General features: G+C 46.1%; 1 protein-coding gene and 1 non-coding gene across 2 annotated transcripts in view; both read left to right on the top strand.

The window, feature by feature from the left end:
• Positions 1–5,708: 5,708 nt before the first annotated feature.
• Positions 5,709–24,741, top strand: part of B3GNT7 (UDP-GlcNAc:betaGal beta-1,3-N-acetylglucosaminyltransferase 7) — a 71,068-nt gene continuing 52,035 nt past the window's right edge. The window contains exon 1 of the mRNA XM_073626511.1: positions 5,709–5,849. Within this exon, the coding sequence (XP_073482612.1) occupies positions 5,839–5,849 (11 nt within the window). The 5' untranslated portion in view covers positions 5,709–5,838. The remainder of the gene's footprint in view (positions 5,850–24,741) is intronic.
• LOC141142045 (U6 spliceosomal RNA) lies at positions 11,956–12,065 on the top strand. The gene has a single exon (XR_012244294.1). It is a non-coding gene; the product is annotated as a U6 spliceosomal RNA (small nuclear RNA).

Raw genomic sequence — 24,741 nt, 5'->3', positions numbered from 1 at the left:
CTGTGTAGGCAGTGGGTGCAGCAGAGAGATTACATTATCTCTCTGCTGCCTGAGTCTGGGACACAGCAAGAAACAGACAAAACACCACCTTAGCAGGCAGGTGACTATCCGCAAATTGTGGCAAGTAACGTGGCAAATGGACAATCCGCAAGGTGTGGCAAGTGGACAATCCACAAGGTGTGGCAAGTGGACAATCCACAATGTGTGACAAGTGACGTGGCAAGTGACAATCCGCAAATTGTGGCAGGTGACGTGGCAAGTGGACAATCCGCAAGGTGTGGCAAGTGGACAATCCACAAGGTGTGGCAAGTGGACAATCCACAATGTGTGACAAGTGACGTGGCAAGTGACAATCCGCAAGGTGTGGCAGGTGACGTGGCAAGTGGACAATCCGCAAGGTGTGGCAAGTGGACAATCCACAATGTGTGACAAGTGACGTGGCAAGTGACAATCCGCAAGGTGTGGCAGGTGACATGGCAAGTGGAAATCCGCAAGGTGTGGCAAGTGGACAATCCTCAAGGTGTGGCAAGTGACGTGGCAACTGACAATCTGCAAGGTGTGGCAGGTGACGTGGCAAGTGACAATTCGCAATGTGTGGCAAGTGACGTGGCAAGTGACAATCCGCAAGGTGTGGCAGGTGACGTGGCAAGTGACAATCCGCAAGGTGTGGCAAGTGGCAATCTGCAAGGTGTGGCAGGTGACGTGGCAAGTGATAATTTGCAATGTGTGGCAGGTGACGTGGCAAGTGACAATTCGCAATGTGTGTCAGGTGATGTGGCAAGTGACAATCTGCATCTGGTGGCAGGCAAGTGACAATTCGCAATGTGTGGCAGGCGACGGTGGAAAGTGACACACTCGGGGCTCCCACTGATTCTGCATTATGGTGAGTTGAACCATTTCATTTTATATTACAATGTAATAATAGAAATAATGCGCTTCAATCATCCTGACACCATAACAACCATGGTGCAGTGATGAATGAAGCGCCAACATCAGCCATTTCCTCGATAAATTGCCCACAAAAAAACGTATTTCTGACAGTGCCCCTCCCGAGACAAGACTCTGGATCCGCCCCTGCTCCAACTGCAACACCCTTGACCTTGTCTTCTATCTGTGTACTCCCTGCAACCTCTCCAACAATCCTCTCCCACTCTCTGATAACCACCGTATTAGTTTTGCTCTCTCCCTGTCTTCCACCTCCTCTCCCTGCAACCGCCTAACTGTTACACGTAGAAACCTTCGCCACCTCAACCCTTCTCTTCTCTACTCTGCTACTGATCACCTCTATGACATAATCTTATCCCTGTCCTGTCCCAACCTAGCCACTTTTGTCTACAACAGCTCACTGTCTTCCTCCCTAGACAAGCTTGCCCCCCTTACTACACGCAGAATCAGGCCCTGACCGCTACAACCCTGGCAAACAGACGACACCAGAAGTCTCAGAAAACATACAGTCAGGTCCATAAATATTGGGACATCGACACAATTCTAATCTTTTTGGCTCTATACACCGCCACAATGGATTTGAAATGAAATGAACAAGATGTGCTTTAACTGCAGAATTTCAGCTTTCATTTGAGGGTATTTACATCCAAATCAGGTGAACGGTGTAGGAATTACAACAGTTTGTATATGTGCCTCACACTTTTAAAGGGACCAAAAGTAATGGGACAATTGGCTGCTCAGCTGTTCCATGGCCAGGTGTGTGTTATTCCCTCATTATCCCATTTACAAGGAGCAGATAAAAGGTCCAGAGTTAATTTCAAGTGTGCTATTTGCATTTGGAATCTGTTGCTGTCAACTCTCAATATGAGATCCAAAGAGCTGCCACTATCAGTGAAGCAAGCCATCATTAGGCTGAAAAAACAAAACAAACCCATCAGAAAGATAGCAAAAACATTAGGTGTGGCCAAATCAACTGTTTGGAACATCCTTAAAAAGAAAGAACGCACCGGTGAGCTCAGCAACACCAAAAGACCCGGAAGACCACGGAAAACAACTGTGGTGTATGACCGAAGAATTCTTTCCCTGGTGAAGAAAACCCCCTTCACAACAGTTGGCCAGATCAAGAACACTCTCCAGGTAGGTGTATGTGTGTCAAAGTCAACAATCAAGAGAAGACTTCACCAGAGTGACTACAGAGGGTTCACCACAAGATGTAAACCATTGGTGAGCCTCAAAAACAGGAAGGCCAGATTAGAGTTTGCCAAACAACATCTAAAAAAGCCTTCACAGCTCTGGAACAACATCCTATGAACAGATGAGACCAAGATCAACTTGTACCAGAGTGATGGGAAGTGAAGAGTATGGAGAAGGAAAGGAACTGCTCATGATCCAAAGCATACCACCTCATCAGTGAAGCATGGTGGTGGTTATGTCATGGTGTGGGCATGTACGGCTGCCAATGGAACTGGTTCTCTTGTATTTATTGATGATGTGACTGCTGACAAAAGCAGCAGGATGAATTCTGAAGTGTTACGGGCAATATTATATGCTAATATTCAGCAAAATTCTTCAAAACTCATTGGACAGTGCTTCACAGTGCAGATGGACAATGACCCGAAGCATACTACAAAAGCAACCAAAGGGTTTTTTTTAAGGGAAAGAAGTGGAATGTTATGCAATGGCCAAGTCAATCACCTGACCTGAATCCGATTGAGCATGCATTCCACTTGCTGAAGACAAAACTGAAGGGAAAATGCCCCAAGAACAAGCAGGAACCGAAGACAGGTGCAGTAGAGGCCTGGCAGAACATCACCAGGGATGAAACCCAGCGTTTATGCGTTCCAGACTTCAAGCTGTAATTGACTGCAAAGGATATGCAACCAAGTATTAAAAAGTGAAAGTTTGATGGATGATTGTTAATCTGTCCCATTACTTTTGGTCCCTTAAAAAGTGGGAAGCACATATACAAACTGTTGTAATTCCTACACCGTTCAACTGATTTGGATGTAAATACCCTCAAATTAAAGCTGAAAGTCTGCAGTTAAAGCACATCTTGTTCGTTTCTTTTCAAATCCATTGTGGTGGTGTATAGAGCCAAAAAGATTAGAATTGTGTCGATGTCCCAATATTTATGGACCTGACTGTAGCTGCGCTCGTGAGCATCTGTGGCATAAGACTAAGTTCCAGGAAGACTTCAAACAATAAATCTGCCCACCTAAAATACTATTTCTGCCTCCACACTGCAAAACAGACCTATTTTATCACACTCGTTAACACCTGCTCATCCAGTCCACGTCAACTCTTCTCTACCTTTAACACTCTACTCTGTCCTCCGCTGCCTCCACCCTCTAATTCACTCACTGCCCAGGAGATTGCCAATCGCTTAAAAAATAAGATACAATTCATGAGGAGATCTCCAATGCGCAGAAACCTCACCCACGCAACACCCCATGTCCACAGATACAATCATTACTTCCCTCATTCAACCCTGCTAGTAATGAGGTTGCTAAACTTTTATCTAACACTCCTCTAACCACCTCCCCCTGGATTCTGCTTCCTCGCAAATGCTACGCTCGCCCTCTCGATTCTACACTCTCTAACTCACATTTTCAACCTCTCCCTCTCTTGTGGCATCTTCCCAAACTCTCTAAAACAAGCGCTAGTCATTCCCATACTTAAATAGCTCTCACTGGACCCCACCAATTTTAAAAACCTAAGTCCCATCTCCTTACTCGCCTTCTCCTCCAAACTTCTTGAAAGACTGGTCTACAACCGACGAGTGACCATGTGACCATGAACCTCTTCATCCCCTTCAGTCCGGATTTCGCCCTCAACACTCCACGGAAACTGCTCTCCTTAAACTCTCAAATGACCTACTAACGGCTAAAACCAACGTACACTATTCTGTACTACTTCTCCTGAACCTCTCGGCTGCCTTTGACACAGTGGACCACACCCTCCTCCGTAAACTCCACTCCTTTGGTCTCCGTGACTGTACTCTTCGCTGGTACTCATCCTACCTCTTCCACCGCTCCTTCAGTGTCACTTACAACTTTACTTCCTCCTCTCCTCTTCCTTTCTACGTCGGGGTCCCCCAAGGTTCTGTTCTTGGACCTCTCCTTTTCTCAATCTACACCACCTCCCTGGGTCAGTTGATTGCCTCCCATGGCTTTCAATATCATCTCTACGCTGATGACACCCAAATCTATCTCTCCACCCCCCAACTCTCTCCATCTGTCGCCTCATGCATCACCAACTTACTAGCAGACATATCAGCCTGGATGTCACATCACTTCCTCAAACTCAACCTATCCAAAACCAAGCTCATGATATTTTCTCCCTCAGGTGCCACGTCCCCTGATTTCTCTGTCAATATCAACGGCTCAACTATCAACTTGTCCCCCCACGCCAAAGTCCTAGGTGAAATCCTGGACTCCGAACTAACCTTTCGGCCCCACATTCTATCTCTATCCAAAATTTGACGCCTCAACTGCCACAACGTCTCCAAGATACGCCCCTTCCTAACCAATGTCACCACAAAGCTACTAAACCACTCCCTGGTCATCTCCCGCCTCGACTACTGCAACTCCCTGCTCATTGGTTTGCCTCTAAATAGGCTATCCCCACTTCAGTCCATCATGAACACTGCTGCCAGGCTCATCCACCTCACAACCCGCTCAGTGTCTGCTATACCCTTCTGTCAATCCCACCATTGGCTGCCACTCAGCGAACTAATTAAATCCAAGATACTAACTATAACTTACAAAGCCATCCACAACCTGGCCCCCAGCTACATCTCTAACCTAGTCACAAAATACCAACCTAATCGTTCTCTTCGCTCCTCCCAAGACCTCCTGCTCTCAAACTCCCTTGTCACCTCATCCCATGCTCGCCTTCAGGACTTCTCCAGAGCCTCTCCCATCCTCTGGAATGCTCTACCCCAATCTGTCCAACTTTCTCCTACTTTGTCCACTTTCAGACGATCTCTGAAAATTCATCTCTTCAGAGAAGCCCATCTGGCCCCCACCTAACAACTGTACATTTATTTTCTCCATCAGCACATCACCCACAGTCATTACCTCTTGTCCTTCCCTAGATTGTAAGCTCTAAGGAGCAGGGCCCTCTGATTCCTACTGTATTAAAGTGTATTGTATTTGTACTGTCTACCCTCAAGTTGTAAAGCGCTGCATAAACTGTTGGCGCTATATAAATACTGTATAATAATAATAAAAAATGGCAAATTATATTATAGCCTGCTATTATTAATTTAATGAAAAATGATCAGAATTAGTATACAACAGTTTTAAATAATGCAAATAGCATGAAAAGAGGGGCGGAGGCAACCCCGTGAAGGTGCGCTCAAATAAATTGTGCCCCCCCCCCCTTTACATTAGTGCAGTTTTTTTCCTCTTTTGGTTAGCATTAAAATCACTTTAAAGGAAGTTGGCCAGCAGGATGATCAGCTGGAAATAAAGCCTAAAATAGCCTAAAAAAAGAAAACTAATGCAGCCAGCATACGTAAGGACTGGTAAGCTGCATTTTCTGACATTTTTGTTTTTTTATTCCATTTTTATTATTTATTACATTTATTTTTTCTTATTATTTATTCTGATTATTTATTTATATTTTGTATTCCCGTTTAACAATCATCCAGCCTTGTGTTGGAATTGTGCAGTATGTGGCACGGGGCACAGATGACCTGTACACTGGGTGTATACAGAATGGGAACCATTCCCTCCTATGGCAGCACTGGCCGTGTGATCGCACACTCCGGGGTACAGGACTCCACCTCGCTGCACATGGAATGAATGCCGAGAATAGCTCCGCCCCCTAAGCAGTGCTGTCTGTCCTCAGCCTCGCACACACTCCTCTTCACTCCGCTCCGCACTCAGGATGATCCAGGGGTGAGTCTTCTCCTCTATAACTTTCTGTGATCACTTTCTTATTGCTTCCACCTGATACAAGGAATCCTGTATAGAAAGACCTGTGCTGGGAGCCTCCGATCTTTTCTATACACTGCCAGGTGCCTGATCTGTATACTCTGACTACAACCTCTATTCATATTACTATATTGGAGATCGTAGTAACAGAGATGGAAGGGAATGATGAGGGAGGAAATATGGGAGCTGTAGTGATTTTGCTGGGGCATTACTGACCTCCCAGTCCATCATAAAGCATGGAGATCTTAGGACTGGAGCAGCTTAATCAGAAATCTCAATTGGGGCTCCCCAGTCCTATCCCAGGTGGGTCTCCCCAGTCCTGTCCCAGTTGTTGGGTCTCCGCAGTCCTGTCCCAGTTGTTGGGTCTCCGCAGTCCTGTCCCAGTTGTTGGGTCTCCGCAGTCCTGTCCCAGTTGTTGGGTCTCCGCAGTCCTGTCCCAGTTGTTGGGTCTCCCCAGTCCTGTCCCAGTTGTTGGGTCTCCGCAGTCCTGTCCCAGTTGTTGGGTCTCCCCAGTCCTGTCCCAGTTGTTGGGTCTCCGCAGTCCTGTCCCAGTTGTTGGGTCTCCCCAGTCCTGTCCCAGTTGTTGGGTCTCCCCAGTCCTGTCCCAGTTGTTGGGTCTCCCCAGTCCTGTCCCAGTTGTTGGGTCTCCCCAGTCCTGTCCCAGTTGTTGGGTCTCCCCAGTCCTGTCCCAGTTGTTGGGTCTCCCCAGTCCTGTCCCAGTTGTTGGGTCTCCGCAGTCCTGTCCCAGTTGTTGGGTCTCCCCAGTCCTGTCCCAGTTGTTGGGTCTCCGCAGTCCTGTCCCAGTTGTTGGGTCTCCGCAGTCCTGTCCCAGTTGTTGGGTCTCCGCAGTCCTGTCCCAGTTGTTGGGTCTCCGCAGTCCTGTCCCAGTTGTTGGGTCTCCGCAGTCCTGTCCCAGTTGTTGGGTCTCCGCAGTCCTGTCCCAGTTGTTGGGTCTCCGCAGTCCTGTCCCAGTTGTTGGGTCTCCGCAGTCCTGTCCCAGTTGTTGGGTCTCCGCAGTCCTGTCCCAGTTGTTGGGTCTCCGCAGTCCTGTCCCAGTTGTTGGGTCTCCGCAGTCCTGTCCCAGTTGTTGGGTCTCCGCAGTCCTGTCCCAGTTGTTGGGTCTCCGCAGTCCTGTCCCAGTTGTTGGGTCTCCGCAGTCCTGTCCCAGTTGTTGGGTCTCCGCAGTCCTGTCCCAGTTGTTGGGTCTCCGCAGTCCTGTCCCAGTTGTTGGGTCTCCGCAGTCCTGTCCCAGTTGTTGGGTCTCCGCAGTCCTGTCCCAGTTGTTGGGTCTCCGCAGTCCTGTCCCAGTTGTTGGGTCTCCCCAGTCCTGTCCCAGTTGTTGGGTCTCCGCAGTCCTGTCCCAGTTGTTGGGTCTCCGCAGTCCTGTCCCAGTTGTTGGGTCTCCGCAGTCCTGTCCCAGTTGTTGGGTCTCCGCAGTCCTGTCCCAGTTGTTGGGTCTCCGCAGTCCTGTCCCAGTTGTTGGGTCTCCGCAGTCCTGTCCCAGTTGTTGGGTCTCCGCAGTCCTGTCCCAGTTGTTGGGTCTCCGCAGTCCTGTCCCAGTTGTTGGGTCTCCGCAGTCCTGTCCCAGTTGTTGGGTCTCCCCAGTCCTGTCCCAGTTGTTGGGTCTCCCCAGTCCTGTCCCAGTTGTTGGGTCTCCCCAGTCCTGTCCCAGTTGTTGGGTCTCCCCAGTCCTGTCCCAGTTGTTGGGTCTCCCCAGTCCTGTCCCAGTTGTTGGGTCTCCCCAGTCCTGTCCCAGTTGTTGGGTCTCCCCAGTCCTGTCCCAGTTGTTGGGTCTCCGCAGTCCTGTCCCAGTTGTTGGGTCTCCGCAGTCCTGTCCCAGTTGTTGGGTCTCCGCAGTCCTGTCCCAGTTGTTGGGTCTCCGCAGTCCTGTCCCAGTTGTTGGGTCTCCGCAGTCCTGTCCCAGTTGTTGGGTCTCCGCAGTCCTGTCCCAGTTGTTGGGTCTCCGCAGTCCTGTCCCAGTTGTTGGGTCTCCGCAGTCCTGTCCCAGTTGTTGGGTCTCCGCAGTCCTGTCCCAGTTGTTGGGTCTCCGCAGTCCTGTCCCAGTTGTTGGGTCTCCGCAGTCCTGTCCCAGTTGTTGGGTCTCCGCAGTCCTATCACTGGGAATCTGTATAGGGCAAGCAGTAGATTTAAAGCGGTGTTAAACCCAAAAGCAAACATTGATTTTATTGACGCTTACCAATTCTTAGGCTGGCCATACATTATACAATTTTCCTTTAGATTTACCAAAAACCATATAACAAGGTCAAACCTAAACACTTTCCATTTTGTATGCAATAAGGCAGGCCCTTGCACTACATAGTTGAAATTGAATATGAAAATTGTGTAATGTATGGCCAGCTTCAGATATGATGGTTGCATTTGTTTTCTTTTTAGTGCCCTTTCACACGGGCTTTCCGATGTCAGTTTGGAGCAGGGGATGTCAGCGATGATGTGTCCGCTGATATCCGATCCAATCCTGACCATGAAATCCAGATGGATAGTGACCCTATTTTCCATCTGTGTGGAGTATGGGATCAGATGAAAACGGACAGGTGATCCGTTTTCATCTGATCTCCCTGTAGAGGACAGCGGGGCTCTGACAGGTCTGAAACTGCACAGTGACTGGAGACAGACATGTCATCCGCCTGCTCAGCGGGGACCAGTGGATCGATCCTCCGCTAAACAAAGCGGAGTCCGTCAGGCGGACCGCCCGCATGAAAGAGCCCTTTGGCCTTCTTTCCATTATTTTCACATGGTGATCCTGCCAGTAAATCTGCTGTTTTTTTAAACAGTACAAGGTCTCCTGCACATGTATTGGTTGAAAGTCTTGTGGCAAACCAGGGGTGACATGATCAGCTTTTATTTCTGTAAAACCTGTTTGCTGTAAATGCTTATAAAATGTGAGCTGGCGTTAGGCTTCAATTTGTAAGTGTGTTTAAATCTGCTGATACATCCAACACTCCCCTACCCACAGACTGCCAGTGCTGCTGTCCAAAAGTGCTCCCTCATCCAAAGTGGGAGCAGTCTAAGCGCCAGTTCATATTTATGCGGCTTCGACAGCTGACATCCTGTGCGACTTCATTGCGGCTTGCTTGCGACTTCGTTAACAGATGTCATTGCAAGTCACGATGAAGTAGCCCCAAAGTAGTCCAGGAACCTTTTTCTAAGTCGTTGTGAATTTAGTCGTATCGATTAGAACGATTCCATTCCTACTAGTGTGTGTATGGCTGGCTTTACAAAATAGAGGAGTTCGGTGCAAAGCCTCGGGTGGGGCATTTCTGGGGTAATCTTGGTCAATGTATTTGTCCTGCAAATCCAGATAATGTTTAATGAATGGTATTTATTCTAAGAAATCCCTTTTGTATGGGTCTCCCCCTGCTAAACTGAAGGTTGGTGCAAGTGCTTTTACCAGCCTTTCTCAACTATTTTTTTTATCATTGAGGAACCCTTGAAATACCTTTCCGACAGGGCCGTCTTTTCGCATGGGCACGCTGGGCAGTTGCCCGGGGGCCCCACTTGCCTGGGGGGCCCCGCCTGCCCAGTGACCCCAGCCAAGCATCATTCAGATGTCACAAAGTTCGCTGCCGTATTGTGCCGTGCGATCAGTGACAGTCCCGATATCAGTCAGCGACTGGCTGTGCGAGTCAGCTGTCACTATGAAGAACGGAGCTGATGCTTTCTGTGTAGTTCCGGCTCTTCACAGGCGGAGTAATATGAAATGCACTCCGCCTGTGACAGATACAGGAAGCATCGGCTCTGCTCTCTACTGCAGCCACATGCTGCAGCTTCCTGTCACACTTCCACGTCTCAGAGGAACCAGGCAGCAGTACACATGCCAGCATTAATATCCACCAGGCAGCACCAGAGTGTGAGTGTGTACATTTATATATATTTATTTAGTTTTTTTTTGTTGTTGTATGATTTAGTGGTGAAAGTTATTAGTGCCCGGGCCCCCCCAAGTTTTGACTGTATTATCTTATGTGACCCCCTTTTATATATCAATCTTAGAGTTGCCACTAGTTCGAGGAAGTGTAAGAAAGGTGGGGAAAAAGAAACTTTATTACGTGTTGGTGAAAATAACCTTTAGAGCAGAAATGAAACGTAATGTTTTGAGTGGAGCACAGAAGAGGAAAAAGGCTGCAGAGGAGAAAGAGAAAGTGTGCAAACTTTGTGCAATCGAGCGTGATTGTGTATACAGGGCCCCAGTGCACTGTATTGCCCGGGGGCCTATAATGCTCTTAAGATGGCACTGCTTTCCGTTGTCAGGGAATCCCTGCTGATAAACACTATAGCTACAGCTTATTGTACTATAGCATGATGTCAGAATGAAGATTGCCCCTCATAATTGTGGTCATTGGAAGGAATCCCTCTCTAAGGTTAGGTTCATACTAGCCCACTCTGTGCATTCCTGGTGCTGGAATCGCATCGATACCCGCAACCGAATCGCACTGCTCTTGCGAGAGACGTGCAGGGCTGTTATTCATTCTGAATGGCACCCCTACTCATCTCAGCCTGCAGCGCTATCGTGGGTGTAGGGATCGCTGGGGAACTGTATGCGGCCGCTTTTTTAAAAAAAATATGCACTCTTTTTTTTTTTTTTTTTGGGGGGGGGGGCTGCCATACCCGAGCAAATACGGAATGCACAGCCGGCCGGCACTAGTGTGAACCTAGCGTTACAGATACTTTAGTTCATTTAGAATCATTTAGGCTCGCTTCACACTCCTATGATGACAAAGTCGTACGACTTTGCCCTGCAACTTCCTTCGGACTTGGTCCAACTTGGATGCTATTTAGGAGCCTCTATAAGGGCTGAAATTGCACCCAAGTCGGACCAAAGTAGTGCAGGAACCTTTTCTAAAGTCGGAGCGGCTTGTGTGGTATCAGTTAAGACGGCTTCCATAGGGAAATATTGAATTTGACATGTCATGTGACTTGGTGTCTCACATGTCAGATCCCATGTCTCAGCAGTGTAAACATTATAGCGTACTGGGAACACTAGTACAAACACTGTAGCTGCTGACTTTAAATAAGGGCACTTACCTGTCCAGGGAGCCCGTGATGTCGGCCCCCCGAGGCCGATCCGTCCATCGGATCGGGTGCAGGCACTGCCATTCTAATTAAGGGAACCAGGCAGTGGAGACTTGCAGCTTCACTGCCCGTTTCCTACTGCGCATGCGCGAGTCGTGCGACGCCCTGTGAATGGCCAGCTGTCTTCTGGGACACACACATGTCCCAGAAGACATCAGGGGGGCTTGCCGAAGAAGAGGACATGACGTCCTGCGTCGCGGACTGGATGGATCGGAAGTACAGGCTGTACTTCATAAAAATGGTAAGTTAGAAGAAAAAAAATAAAATTTTAACCAGCCAAAAACGAGCGGTGGTCTTTGATTTAACCGCTTAAAAGTGGGTGGAACTCCGCTTTAAGGCAACATTTATACCAGTGATCAAAGCTGGTCCAAATTGTAGAAACACTTTGTGTTGCATCCAGCAGCGATCACTGCAGGTAATCGCTAGCTGTGCGAATAGCTGCGGCTGCCGGTGATCTGACAATATAGCGAATGAGGCCACTGGCCACACCGAGCCACTGAGAGCCACACGTGAGAAATGTGCAACATTCCTACCGCTGCAGTTTGCACTGGTTTTAATCCTAGGTGTGATTGTAGCCTCATTTTTTTGCATGTGCGTGTCAAACTGCATGGTGTGCGGCAAGCCCCATATGGTTCCGTGCTAATTGATTAAAAAAAAAAAAAAGGGGATCAGGGACATCTTTCCTCATGTTTCTACAAATTGGGCTGCCCCTTGAAATGAACAGGGTGCCCTTTCATCCAGAACGCATATTGCAGTGATGTGAACCAAGCCTATAGCTGAGAATATTGGATGGTCTCGTATAGAACACCAATAGGTTACTAAAGTTTTGACAATTCTCGTACGACAGAATACAACTTCAGAACTGATGTAATGTGTTTGTATTGTATAGTAATGTCGTCTTTCATTTCCGCTGCGTGTATCTGATCTTACCCATTTTTTTTTTTGTTTGGACGAATACTGCACTGATTAAAATATAAATTGTGTGCTTGCCTCGGCAGCACATATACTAAAATTGGAACGATACAGAGAAGATTAGCATGGCCCCTGTGCAAGTTCGTGAAGCGTTCCATATTTAAAAAAAAATATATATATATAAATTGTACGTTCTGGTATCGTCCGAAAATAATTTGTCCCTTTTATGCGGATAATTTTGCTTGAACTGTAGTGATTGGCTCTCAAAAGCCGTGTACTAAGGATCAGATTATCATACAATCACTTCAAAAGCGTAAGTTTTCATCCCACTTTCTCATTGTGTGTACTAGGCATTAGAATACTTTATCCACTTCTGAAGACCACACTTACAAAAACATATTGATAAGATAAAGTCCAGAGAAGGGCAACAAAAAATGGTGAAGGGTTTTGTCCAGGGGTAGACAACCTTGCGAGGTGGAGATCTACCTGAACAACATGGGAGAAGTCAAAGATCACAGGGCACAGTGTCGCCTCCTCACACCTGATTTAAACCTCTAATTGCCGTATTCAGGTGGTGAGAAGGCAACATATTGATAACCTGTCAAACGCACTTGGATCGCTTTTCAGAGGAGCAGCCGTTCCTGCTGCACTTGTGAATGAGCCCTCAGTTGCATTCGGCAGCGGCAGCCTTTGCTATCGTTCACACAAAGTTGGGGGGTGGTAAAACCTTAGGGTTGATTCATGGATTTACTGCCCCCAATCCCTACCCCCTTTACCCGCTGAGGCAGCAGCCAAAGGTGTACACATGCTGCAGCAGGAAATAAGTCCCCTGATGCTTTTGATGGGTGCTATTGCCTGCCAATCGCGACCCATTTAAGTAAATAGGGCCACTCTGCTAGAATCCCACAACTGCATGCCTCGGCGGGGTCCAAGGGGTTAAAGCAGATGGTGAGAAAGCAACACAACTCTGCCTGCTTTAACCCCTTGTTTGCTGTACTAAAGGTTGCAGGGCATTTGCAGCACATCAGTGTGAAAGCAGCCTTATACTATTATGCCCAGTGTATTGCTTCAAACTGACCTGAAGATTTCTTCTTCCCTGCTGTTGGCACCACTCTGGAGACCGCTAGCTGGTGTCTTGCCGAGAAAGTTCCCCCCGCGGATAAGGACCAAGCGCAGTACAAACTACTACGGTCATGCCGAAAATTGGCAAACATAAACAGCTGTGAGCGAACTCTACACCACGCATGCGCAATTAACATGACATTCTACCAAACTATGCCGCATGCTCCCGATACTTGTGCTATTCTGAAAGGGGTGGGTCTATTACTGTTATATCGTCTAGCAAGGGGCGGGTCTATTATTACTGTCTATTATTACTGTTATATATTACTGACCCCCAGTTTAATTCACATTTATGGCCAGGGGCAGATATTTAGTTGCATTCATAGGCAGTTGAAGCCATCTCCGAACGCTGCTGCACTCTGTGACTGATTAGCTTTGGTCAGAAATCCTAAATAAATGCAGTCTGCATCCAGGGTCGGTCAGTAGCTCTATTTCCAAGTAACCTCTTGGATGAGCGGTTACATGCGGACAGCGGCAACGCTGAACATTGATCTGTACAGAACACAAATCTGACAGCAGCTGCTGTTTGTGCACACTGTGTGCATGCATCATGTAGCTTCAACATGTTCAAGTAACGTGTGTGTTACAAAAAGAAAATTGCTTCCTAAGAACCTGAAATCTAGCGATTTGGGATCGCAGGTGGAATCGGCACATTTCTGCCCATGATTCCAAATCCCATTGCAATGCTGGGCAAACGCAGCACGCATGTTTGTGTGCTGTTCATTTTTAGTGATTTATCCTGCGGCGATTGTGACAAACCGCATCGCATGAAGCTTGTCGCCCAAAAGAAGCTCCTGCGCCTTTTTGGGTGACCATTAAAAATTGTCTGAGAATCGCAGCAATCTCACTCTGTTTTAGTGCCATGAAAAATGAATGGCACACAAACACGCGTGCACCATTTTTGCCAGCATTAGAATCGCGGAGATCCCAAATCGCTAGATGTGAATAGGACCTTACAGATAGAAAAAAAAATCCATCCTGTTCCCTAAAAGGTCATTTGGATAACTTCCTGGACAGTGTAACTTTAAGGCCCCTTTCACACAGGCTGTCCGATCAGGTCTGCCTGTCAGTTTTTCAGGGGGACCTTGCACTCTTCCCTATGGAGCGGCCGATGTCAGCGGTGACATGTACGCTGACATCCTACGCTATCCGATCCGCAAAATCCAGATGGATGGCCGTCCTATATTTCACCTGATTTGCCCATAGAGGAGAGCAGGGCTGGGTTCATGTCCGCTCTGCACAGTGAGCGTAGACGGACCTGTCATCCACCATCTCAGTGGGGTTCAACGGAGCGATGTCCCGCTGAGCAAGCGGAGTCCATCTGGCAGAGGCGCCCGTGTGAAAGGGGCATAAGATCTGCTGGAAAAGTGCTCATGTGGTTTGAAGAAACTGAATATAGGTGGAAAATTTACAAGGACAATATGTTGTGCTTTGGTCTGCTGGAGGTTAAAGCTGGCCATACACTGATAGGATTTTTGTTCAGCCTGCAGGTTGCTCCATTCATGCTATACAATGCGGGCGGATGAATCTCCCACTGTGCCAGTTGTATTTTGACAGCCGACTCCACTGGCTGTCAAAATATTTGCCTTTAATTGGATGAAGCTGCTTTTTTGGCTGATAATTTTCCTTCCAGCTTCTTTCTATTTTTTTTTTTTTTTTTTTTTTTTAGCCGAGGGATGTTAGGTGAAAGTTGGCCAACAGGGCCATCCACTGAGAGAATTTTGTCTGGCTCCTCAGAAACTGTCTGAAATTCTCAAAGTGGATGGAGTTTCTCATGAGTGACTGTTGTATGTCTGAGTTGGCTAGATTTTCATTCTAGAAAAATCATTCATAAGAACATTCCTTCTTGCCATCATTGAATATTAAACAAGTTTCATTACAGAACGTATTCTTTTTTTTTTTCTTAAACGAAAACCACACGTACTGTACTTAGGATTTTGTTCATTTGTGAAAGACTTTTCAATCTACTCCTTGGAAATCTGTGGTCTCTGTGGGCAGTTTGACCCCCACTAACCAGTAGATAATAGAAATGATCCGTCTATGGGCTGCCTTATGCACACGATCCGAAAATCGAAAGACAGAACGTTCGTTTTTTTTTTTTTGCATGCTAGTTGTATATCGAACATGAAGAGCTTACTAAAGTTACGTAAATTCTCGTACGACAGAATAAAATTCGGAAGTGATGTCATGTGTTGTAGTGTATTTGTATTGTATTTTCGGATGACAACTGTACTGATTAAACAAAAATCGGACAATCTGGCATCATACGAAAAAACAAAATTTGTGGTTGTCCGATCGGATACTATCAGATGAACTGTCATGATTGGCTCTCAAAAGCTCTGTACTAACGATTCGATTATTGTACGATCGATTCGAAAGCGGTATTTTGCGTATGATTTTCGGATCGTGTGTACGGGCCATTAGTATCAGGTGCAGCCAAAGAGACTCATTAAGTTAGACCTACGTGGGCAGTTTAAATCTCTTGCTATTGAGAGACTTAACTACTTGCTGGCAGTTGCAAAAAGAGGTTACTTGCAAATAATTGCTAGGTGTAAAATGATTCAATACAAGATAACCCTCATGGGTAGCATCTTGCAGCAATCCTTCGTACGTGAACATACGGATGTACATTGTGGGGATATTGATTGCTTTATCCATAGTGAGTAATTTGTTGATTGATTCTTTGCTGCACCTAGCTACTTCAGTAGTAGGATTAAGCTACTTTATCTATGGTCTATTTAAAGCAGAGTTCCACCCATTTCTTCATGTTCCTTGCAACACAATGCCCACTCGCAGAACAGTCAGTAATGGCAAGTATTTCTTTTTTTCTAAGTACCTTATTTTTTTATAAGTAGTCAGTACTTCCGGTCCCGGCTGCCTAAGCGATTTCATCATTAGGCAATTCACTAGGACTCCTGGGATATCTGCATCATCTATCCCATGAGTCTTTGAGTCTTCGGACCGCACTTGCCTTCCTTCCAGGATCTGTGTTGATTAACGGGTTGTCATAACAATGGGGTGGGATCTTCCGCCGCTGCCATTATTGTGGAAACCTGTAAACAATGCAGTTCGCCAAAGGAGGTGCATGCTGGGTTGCCAGCTGCATGGAATCCCGGAAGCTAGTAGGAGCGGGCTTCAGATGCCCATGCTAGTAATGGCTGCTGCCTGTCTGCCGGGATTGTGTGTTGAATGTCATATTTACAAGAAAGGCTCCGTTCACATCTTGGCATTCCGAATCATGGGCAGAATCCTCGCAGTTTTGCCCGCGATTTGAAATAGCGGCAAATCGTGGGACGCCTGTCGCCCACAAGAAGTTCAAGAACTTCTTGTGGGCGACAGGTGTCCCGCGATTCGTCAGGTGACAATCACTCCGAGATCAGGGTGCCATTAGAAGTGACGGGGATTGCATGGGCGTTAGGGTTGCCACATCAATCCCTTTAATCCAGTAAACGCATTAATTATACAGGTTCTGTGGCTGATTAAGGTGGTAATTAAACTCACTCGGTGCCTTTTCTGCATTAAATCAGCCTCAGAACCTGTGTAATTAATATGTGTCCTCGATTAAAGGGATGATGTGGCAACCATAATGGGCGTCCTGCGATTTGGTGCTGTTTCGAATCACGGCGATTTAGATTGGCAAGATGTAAACGGAGCCTAAGAAGAAGAAATACACTTATAACAGTATCCTATTTATATCATACATACAAACAAAGAGAATGACGAGGGTGCTTTTTGGAGAAAATTGCCAAGGAGACTGGAGCTCCACTTTAAGGAACTGCCAACTCTCTTAAGTTGGTTGTACACTTCATAACTTATGCAGTTTTCTTTCCTTTAGCCACGGGACCGTTAAAGGAAAGAAAATCGCCTGATTCCCCCATCAACACAATCAGTGTGAATGGGGGAATCCCTCCAGCTGTGCTATTGTATTCTGACAGTGGGAGGTTTCCCCACCGTCCAAATACAAGGATCACTGCTGCCAGCTATACCTAGCAGCAGTGATTGTTCAAAAAAAAAAAAAAAAAAAAAAAACATTCTGGATGTACTGAAGTCAATACAATCATACATGGATTGAGATTTGGCTGAATTTCGATCCGTCTAGGTCTGGCTTTAGATTTTCATACAAACGTTTGCACAAAAAATCTTGTCAGTACATTTGGTAACGCCATCAGAGATTTGCCAAATGTTGTTTGAAAGTAAAAAATTTTGTTTGCGTTTAACATTAAATTTCGGAATGAATGGAATGGAAAACATTCACTGTCAGAGCTTTGTTCATTCTGGAAACATTTTCGATCCTGCTCCTTCGTTTTTTGTTTTTTTGTTTTTTTCATCACAACAGTCCAAGCGATCATCAATTTGACCCCATTAACGGTTTAAAAAAAATAAATAAATCGAATGAACTTTCCAAAAATGAAAATATTTGAGTGAAGTTCTACTGGTGTATGGCCAGCTTAAGCGAGAGATTAAAATCCCTGTGTAGCTTGGGCCTTAGAGGAAAAACAATATTCCCTTTAGACGGAATTTCTGCCAGGAACTGGTATAACAAATGTTCACTAGAATTGTGTTTGGAATTGCATTGGCCTGCCTTGCCAGTTGGCAGGTCGTTCTTCAGACTAGCAAAGCTTCAAAATGGGCAAGGCAGGGGTGGTTCACTAATATTAGTATATTTACCAATCTCATGAACTACAGGTTTGGATTTTTAAGGGGTATTTAAAGGATGGAAATTAGTAATGAAGCAACTGCTGCATAGGCTATTGTTTGTACACTTATGTCTATATTATTTACTTACTGTTTTTCTGCATTACATACAAAACATGTCATACAATAGAGATTTCCCCACACTGTCTTATCTTTCTGTATATTTATGTAGTGGGTGAGTAAAGCAGGGTATACATGCATTGACATTTGTCTGATGTATGTGATCCCTCTGTTCAACGGGAGACAATCTAAAGACGGCTTCTGTCGAATGGTTCTGCTGGAAGACCAGCATTCAATGAGCCACCGCAATGGCGATGGGGAAAGGGGAGTCCCTGCTGTCAGAATACAATAGCGCGGCGGGGGAAGAGTCCAGCATTCATATTACTTGCGCCAGTATTATAGAATGTCTGTGTACTCTGATTACCTGAGACATCACCTTAGTCACTGGTCAGGTCTTCAGGTCTGGTAAGTTTTTATCTTTTCTAAAAATCCTGTAACCAGGATACACTTGTATTTGTACAGCTTTTGAAGCCCTTGAGTCACCAGTACTCACTCCTTCCGCATGTAAATATGGAGTTTGATCCCTCACTTGACAATTAGGGAATGTTGAACATGACCTCATTGCTTCATACAGCACATGATCAGTGAATGAAAGTTGCATAAATCGCCTATGAAAAATGCCACCTAGGTTGATTTCACAACATTAAAGCAACATCTACTTAAAGTGGGGTTCCACCCAAAAAAACAAAAATACATGAAAAATCCCAAAAACAAAAAAAATTTGGATATTTTTTTTTTTTAACTTGCCTCTAAATGCCTGTTGCTAGGGGGTCCCTCGTAGTCTGCCCCTTCCAGTGCCTGGGCTGGTGACATCACTTCCCCCTCGGCACAGGAAGGGCTCCTCTCTGCTCCCTCCCTGTGAAGCCACAGCCCGGCGCCCACAGTTGCAATGCCGGCGCCGCTGAACGGAGGGGGAGACGAGCGGGGCTTGGATCCCCCCGCATCGCTGGACCCAGGGACAGGTAAGCGTCCAATTAAAAGTCAGCAGCTGCAGTATTTGTAGCTGCTGACTTTTAATTTTTTTTTTTTTTCATGGGCCCCTTGGGTGGAACTCCTCTTTAAAAGAAATGGAAACTGCCACTACTGACCTCTCCTTTGACCGTGCATGTACTTGCATGGCCAATGGTGGCCCTGACCCCCCCCCCCCCCCAACATTTATACTGTGCCCCACCGTGTGCCCCCCCCCCCCTCCCCAATTAAAAAAAAATATTTTTTTTACAAAAAGGCAATGTCTTTTTGTTTGCATTCATAGCGGATGCGCCACATCCTTCTCAGGCTGCCGCTGGAGTAACAGTCTCTATTGAGAGGGAGAGCGTCCCCAGTCTGCTCCTGCGGGTGAATTCTCCCCCCTCCCTCTGCTCGCTGACACTGCGTATTGTGATCGCTCACAGAACCACGGCTGCCCGATCTGCTCCTTCCCCTGCATCCTCATTGGCAGGGAGAAGAGCGAGTTGCATGAAGGACTCCACCAGGACTCTCAGGTACTGGAAAAAACAGACTGATTTCTCCCGTCCTTAGGACAGGAGAACCAGCCTGTAAATTCCAAGAGATGCCAGACCAGCGCTGTCAATAGCAGGGGCAGGACAGCAAGAGGAGGCTGGGGAACCCCACAGTGGCAGAACACCAGGGCCCAGGGGCAAGACAACCTTTGCAACCCTGATAGTTCTCCCACTGCTTTGGACCCTTATATTTTCTTGGTATGCTGGTGACATATATATCTTGTTTTCTGCCACCCTGGGGGCCCCAATACAGTAGGAAGGGAGCTCACTGCAGAACATGTGAAAGGGCCATTGTGGGATTGTAGTAAAGGGCCCCAGAAGATTACAGATGGAGACAGCCTGGCAGTTAATATTCTTTGGAGGTCACCATTAGCTTCACACCCGTATGTTGTGGTAAGATATACTGCCTTTTACCAAAAAGTATGCATCGTATGTCACTCCAACACGGGGTGGATTTGATTTAAATCACAATTTAAATCATTATTTTTAAAGAGCTACTGTCATCTCTATCCCGCAGCGGCGGCTCCTCTGACCCGCTGTTGACTCGCCTACAGTCCCATTCACTTTAATGAGATGGCTGGTGATGCAGCAGTGATAAAACTAGGTGAGGGACGTGGTGGCAACAAGTGAGTGAATGCCCACTAACAGGTGCTGCCATGATGGATCTGAAATGACAGGTGATCTTTAAATGTAAGGACTTATTCTTGCTGGTAGTTAGAAGCTTTAATATTTACAAGAAGGTTTCCTATTTAGAAAAATAAGCTGTCAAGTTAGTAAAACAGCGATGTCAGAACCGATTCAATCATACAGTTTTTAGTGTACATAGAGTTGCAAAACAATGGGGTAAAGAAATATTCCTGAACTTTGGTTTATCTCATGGTTACTGTGAAATTGTGTGAATGCATCAATGCACTGCATGTTATCTCAGCTTGCAGAGCTTGGATTCATTGAACGAGTTTACCAAAAATTGAATTATTGCAGAATATACAGCCTCATGCTACATAACTAAGCTCCATTTCATGCTGAATAAACTAAATTATTAATGTATCATAAATAGAAAAGTATCTTTAGACAGGATTTTACTCCAAAATCTTTTTATTCAAATAAATTTGATTAAAAATCAAAAAAATTGAGTTAATTAAAATAAGATTTTTTTTTTTTTTTTTTGGAGCCACCCTGCTCCAACACGCACATACAGTAGTCACCAACCCACCTGCATAAACCTTGTGTTTTGTGCACTGTTACAAAAAATGTTGCTTTTTTTTTTATCTTTTCAAGTAAAAAACAAACCATGTTAATTGAATGCATTTTGTGTGTCTATATCTTAGTTGTGACCCAGGGAGGAGGGATTACGTTAAAGTGAGCATTTCACTTGTAAACTAAGAACAACCTGTTAAAAAAAAAATCTATACCAATCCGGTGGCCCTTCTTTTCATACTCCTCCTCTTTACTTCTTCTGGAACATTGTAGGTCTTCCGCACTTCCTGTTGTGTCAAATACCTGCTGCACACTGTGCTTTCTTCTGCAGGGGAATCGGGTATGGACCTGGAAGTATAGGATTTCTGGAGCAGGCTGGGAAGCAGCAAAGCACTGGAGTTGAAGACAGCCGACTAAGGGAGGCCATACAGGTTGAAGAAAAGAAAATTGCTTGATTCCCAGATCGACACAGTGTTGATAGGGAAATCCTCCCTCCTCATTGGCTGAGACAGCAGCGGGAGCCATTGCTGTCCATCACAGCCAATGAGGAGAAAGGGGGGGGGGGCAAGCTGTGGCTCTGTGTGTGAATGGACACACAGAGCAGCAGCTCGGGAGTAAGCCTGCTTGGGTGCCCCGTAATAAGCCGCTTGCTGTGGAGGCACTTGGAAGGAGGGAGGGGCCGCGGGCGCTGACAGGGGACCCGAGAAGAGGAGGATTGGGGCTGCTCTGTGCAAAACCACCGCACAGAGCAGGTAAGTATAACATGTTTGTTTATTTTTATTTTTTTTAAACAAGGCTTTAATACCACTTGAAGCCTGTTAGCAGTTTGTTTAGTTGTTGAGTGACAATCAGCACTTCCACTAGGATCTGTGTTCAGTATTTACAAACTGGAACAAATGGTACTTTAAAAGCCTCAACAAAACTTGCTGAAAGCTCTGCAAATACTTTGCTAAAGCTTGCTGTTTACACTGCTCTTATAGAAGTGGCAGTCCATGTGAAAAGTGTCTTTAGTTCTGGAAAAGGTCTGTATTTTGTTCAGATACAAGTACGCATTCTGTTTGTTGCAAGCTCTGTAGTGAGTAATAATGCGATGCCATTGGGATTTTTTTTATTTTATACTTTATTATTATTTTTCATACATTTGATAGACTTTCATTTCAAGCACAATTTAGTAAAACTGGTAACACCTTACTTACAAACTCCATAAGGACTCATGAAAATTGGTATTTGACATTTGGGCGTTGTTTGACGAGAAAATTTGTTCTGCTGCTCTCATAAACTTTATGCTGGCTTCCTGCTAATGTTCTGTTCTGAACTTTGTGATATTAAATTCATTATTAGTAGTAATTATTAATTAATTATAAAATAAAAGTAATTATGTAGTTCCCAAAATCATTTAAAAGGAAGCAATGCTGCCAGAGGGCGGGGGAAAAAGTGTGCGTGTGTGTGTATATTTATTTTCCCATGCATAATTAAATGACCTTTTTCATTAAATGACAATGTTATTAAATTATAGAAACGTCATCACTATGACATCATGGTTAAACTATATGGTGTTTAACCATGTTTTCTCAAGTCATCTTCCAGGACGGCACACCTGAGAGATGAGAGACTCCTCCCGACAGGAAACACAATCAATCAACAGCTGTTTTAAGTCCACACCCTTCCCCTTGATCCTCAGTTTGTAGAGAAGTAACTCCTGAACCTGTTTCACAAGGGAAATCATTCCTCATTAGGTACTCACCTTCTAGTGTTCTAAAATTATTCCTTCCTCCAACGGGTGGGAAGTAGGCCTGCCGTCCTGGAAGATTTCCCAGAAAGACAGTTACCGGTAAGTAACTAGTACTTTTCTCAAGTCATCTTCCAGGACGGCACACCCTTCCCCTTGATCCTCAGTTTTTGATTGTGTTTCTCCCTACACAGCGAAACTGTTTGTTTTTTTTCCAAATGACCGAAGCCTGGGGCTGGTGGTCTCCCCCTGGGAGCCGGACCAAATGCCTGGGAAGCCTCTGGGTCTGGCAGGATATATTTATCCTTCCCGGGGGGTTCCCCTATCCTTTCTTCAGGGGGGGCAGCAAAAACTGGGAAAGCCCCCCTGATAGCTGAAGGCCCCTGGGTATAGTGGTGTACCCAGAACTTCAGGGGCCCTTATCCTGTCTCCCCCCTTACCTGTCCGGGCGTCCGTTCAGACGGGGGTGCTGGCCGTCGGTTCTTTCCAGGGGGATCGTATCCCCTGACTTCTGGGCCCCTGGTAGCTCGCGTGGGCTGCTGGGGAGGGCACCGCCTGAACGACCTGCGTTCTTACCCAGAAGGGAAGGCTGAGAGTCAGCAGGAGCAGGCGCCCACATCCTCCTTTCGAGGAGGCACCAATTCACTATGGTAATTGTCTGCCTAAACCACCTCAGATGGGAATGAGGAACGTATGGCATTGCCCCCCCCCCCCTATGTGTATATACTTACTGGTACAGTGCAGGACACAGCCTAACCTTGCAGCTCCCTAAAGGGACAGCAGTTGGAGGGGGGGGCACTTTGGCGGCTATCCTCCTTGCGTGTGGACCATAAGGATGGAAAAGCAAGCCCGGTGGCTGTGGCAAAAGGGGGAAGACGACAACGGTGAGTCAAAAATCCCCAATCCCAGCCAGATGGTTTCTGGGCATTTGAGATCATCTCCCCTGGGGTCTGGATTCAAATAGCCCAGAAGCTTTTGCTAAGAACACCAGCCACAGCTCCCTCTTACATCAATGATGCTGTATGGTGGACAAGTGGTGCAGAGGAGCGAATGTGCCTAAACCACCTCAGATGGGAAAGAGGTAGGTAAGGCATTTTTTTCCCCTTCCACCTATATTTAGTGAGTGGTGCAGTGCAGTGCAGGGCCTGGGGTCTGCATAACAGAACAGCCCAGAAGCTACTGCTAAAAACCACCAGCCACAGCTCCCTCTTATAGCAGAGACACTGTGGTTATCACAATAGTAGGTTGCCAGCCTCTCCCTACATACCCGGTTGTGGTACATTAGTAGGGGTGAATATAGCAAAGGGGGTGACCTGGTAGAACAAAGAGTTCCTTACTGGCCAGGTATACCACTGAACAAATTATTGGTGCAATGGTTGAAGGATTCAGGAGTAAGCTCCCTTGCTCAGCAGGTGCACTAGGTTATCTGGCCCTATTAGCCCAGCTGCTAGGAATCTGAAGTTGCTCCAAGATGCTTAAAAGCTGACCTAACCTTCAACAATGTGGCAGGGACCAAGCTTCTGTGTGGCACAGTAGGGGTTCCCTTGTGACAGATCCTCCTTTTGGGGGTTGCTTGCTATGGGTAACTTTTCATAAGCTCCAACCTCCCACTCCACTCTTACATTGTGGTTATATTTTAATGCAGGGGGTAAGAAAAACCTTTTTGTTGGTTTGGGCTACAGTCCACTCAGTGACAGATCTAAAAGCGATTTACCATAAATCGTTTTCCTAGATCCTTTGAATAAGGATTTTCTGTGCAAACATATGCGAGAGCTAGATGGCTATATGATTGCTTGTTTAAGGCCTGCAGGTGGCTATTTACCTCCAGGCTAAATTGGTAACCACCCTTTCTAGGGGTCTTAAATTGGTCTCTAGGGCTGGGCTCATTGAGACTTTAGTTACTAATCAGCCCCACCCGTGTATGAGCTGGCTAGCGTTTGCTCAATCTACGGAGGTAAGGTAGGACAACAGCTACTATAGTAAGGTGTCCAACCATTTTAGGATTGGTTCCTTCACTGGTGGTGAAGGATTAGTATCTACAGCCCAGGCTAGGCCTATGAAATAAATTGCCCCTGTTTTGGTTATTTCATAAAGGGATACACCATGACTCCTTGGCTGCTCACCAGTAGACCTCAGTAGTGAAGGTTTGTCCTTGCTGGGGTGTTTGGTGGCACAGCAGAAATACACATTGAGATTTGTGACATCTCTGCTCATAAGGGGTATATTGCTGTACATCAGAAATGCACTGCACTGAAGCTTGTTGGGTGTCCTTTATGTCCTAAAGGTACTGCTTTGTTTGGCTACAGATCAGAAAATACAACAGGGAAGTTGGTCTGTACTTTCTGGTTTTGTGCCGCACGGCAGAAACGCACATCATTGAGTCTGGAAAAGACATCTCTGCTCATAAGTGTTATATTGCTGCACATCAGACCTACACAAGATTGAGGTCTGTCTGTGGGGGTTTTGTGTCCTGTATTACTGCCTTATTGATTGCTTATCAGAAAGGCAGCAGGAAAGATTGATGGTCCTGATTTGTCAGGCTCCATAACAGAAG

The sequence above is a fragment of the Aquarana catesbeiana genome, linkage group LG04 (assembly GCF_042186555.1).
Source record: "Aquarana catesbeiana isolate 2022-GZ linkage group LG04, ASM4218655v1, whole genome shotgun sequence".
NCBI classification, from domain to species: domain Eukaryota; kingdom Metazoa; phylum Chordata; class Amphibia; order Anura; family Ranidae; genus Aquarana; species Aquarana catesbeiana.
This window is presented reverse-complemented; position numbering and strand designations above follow the sequence as displayed.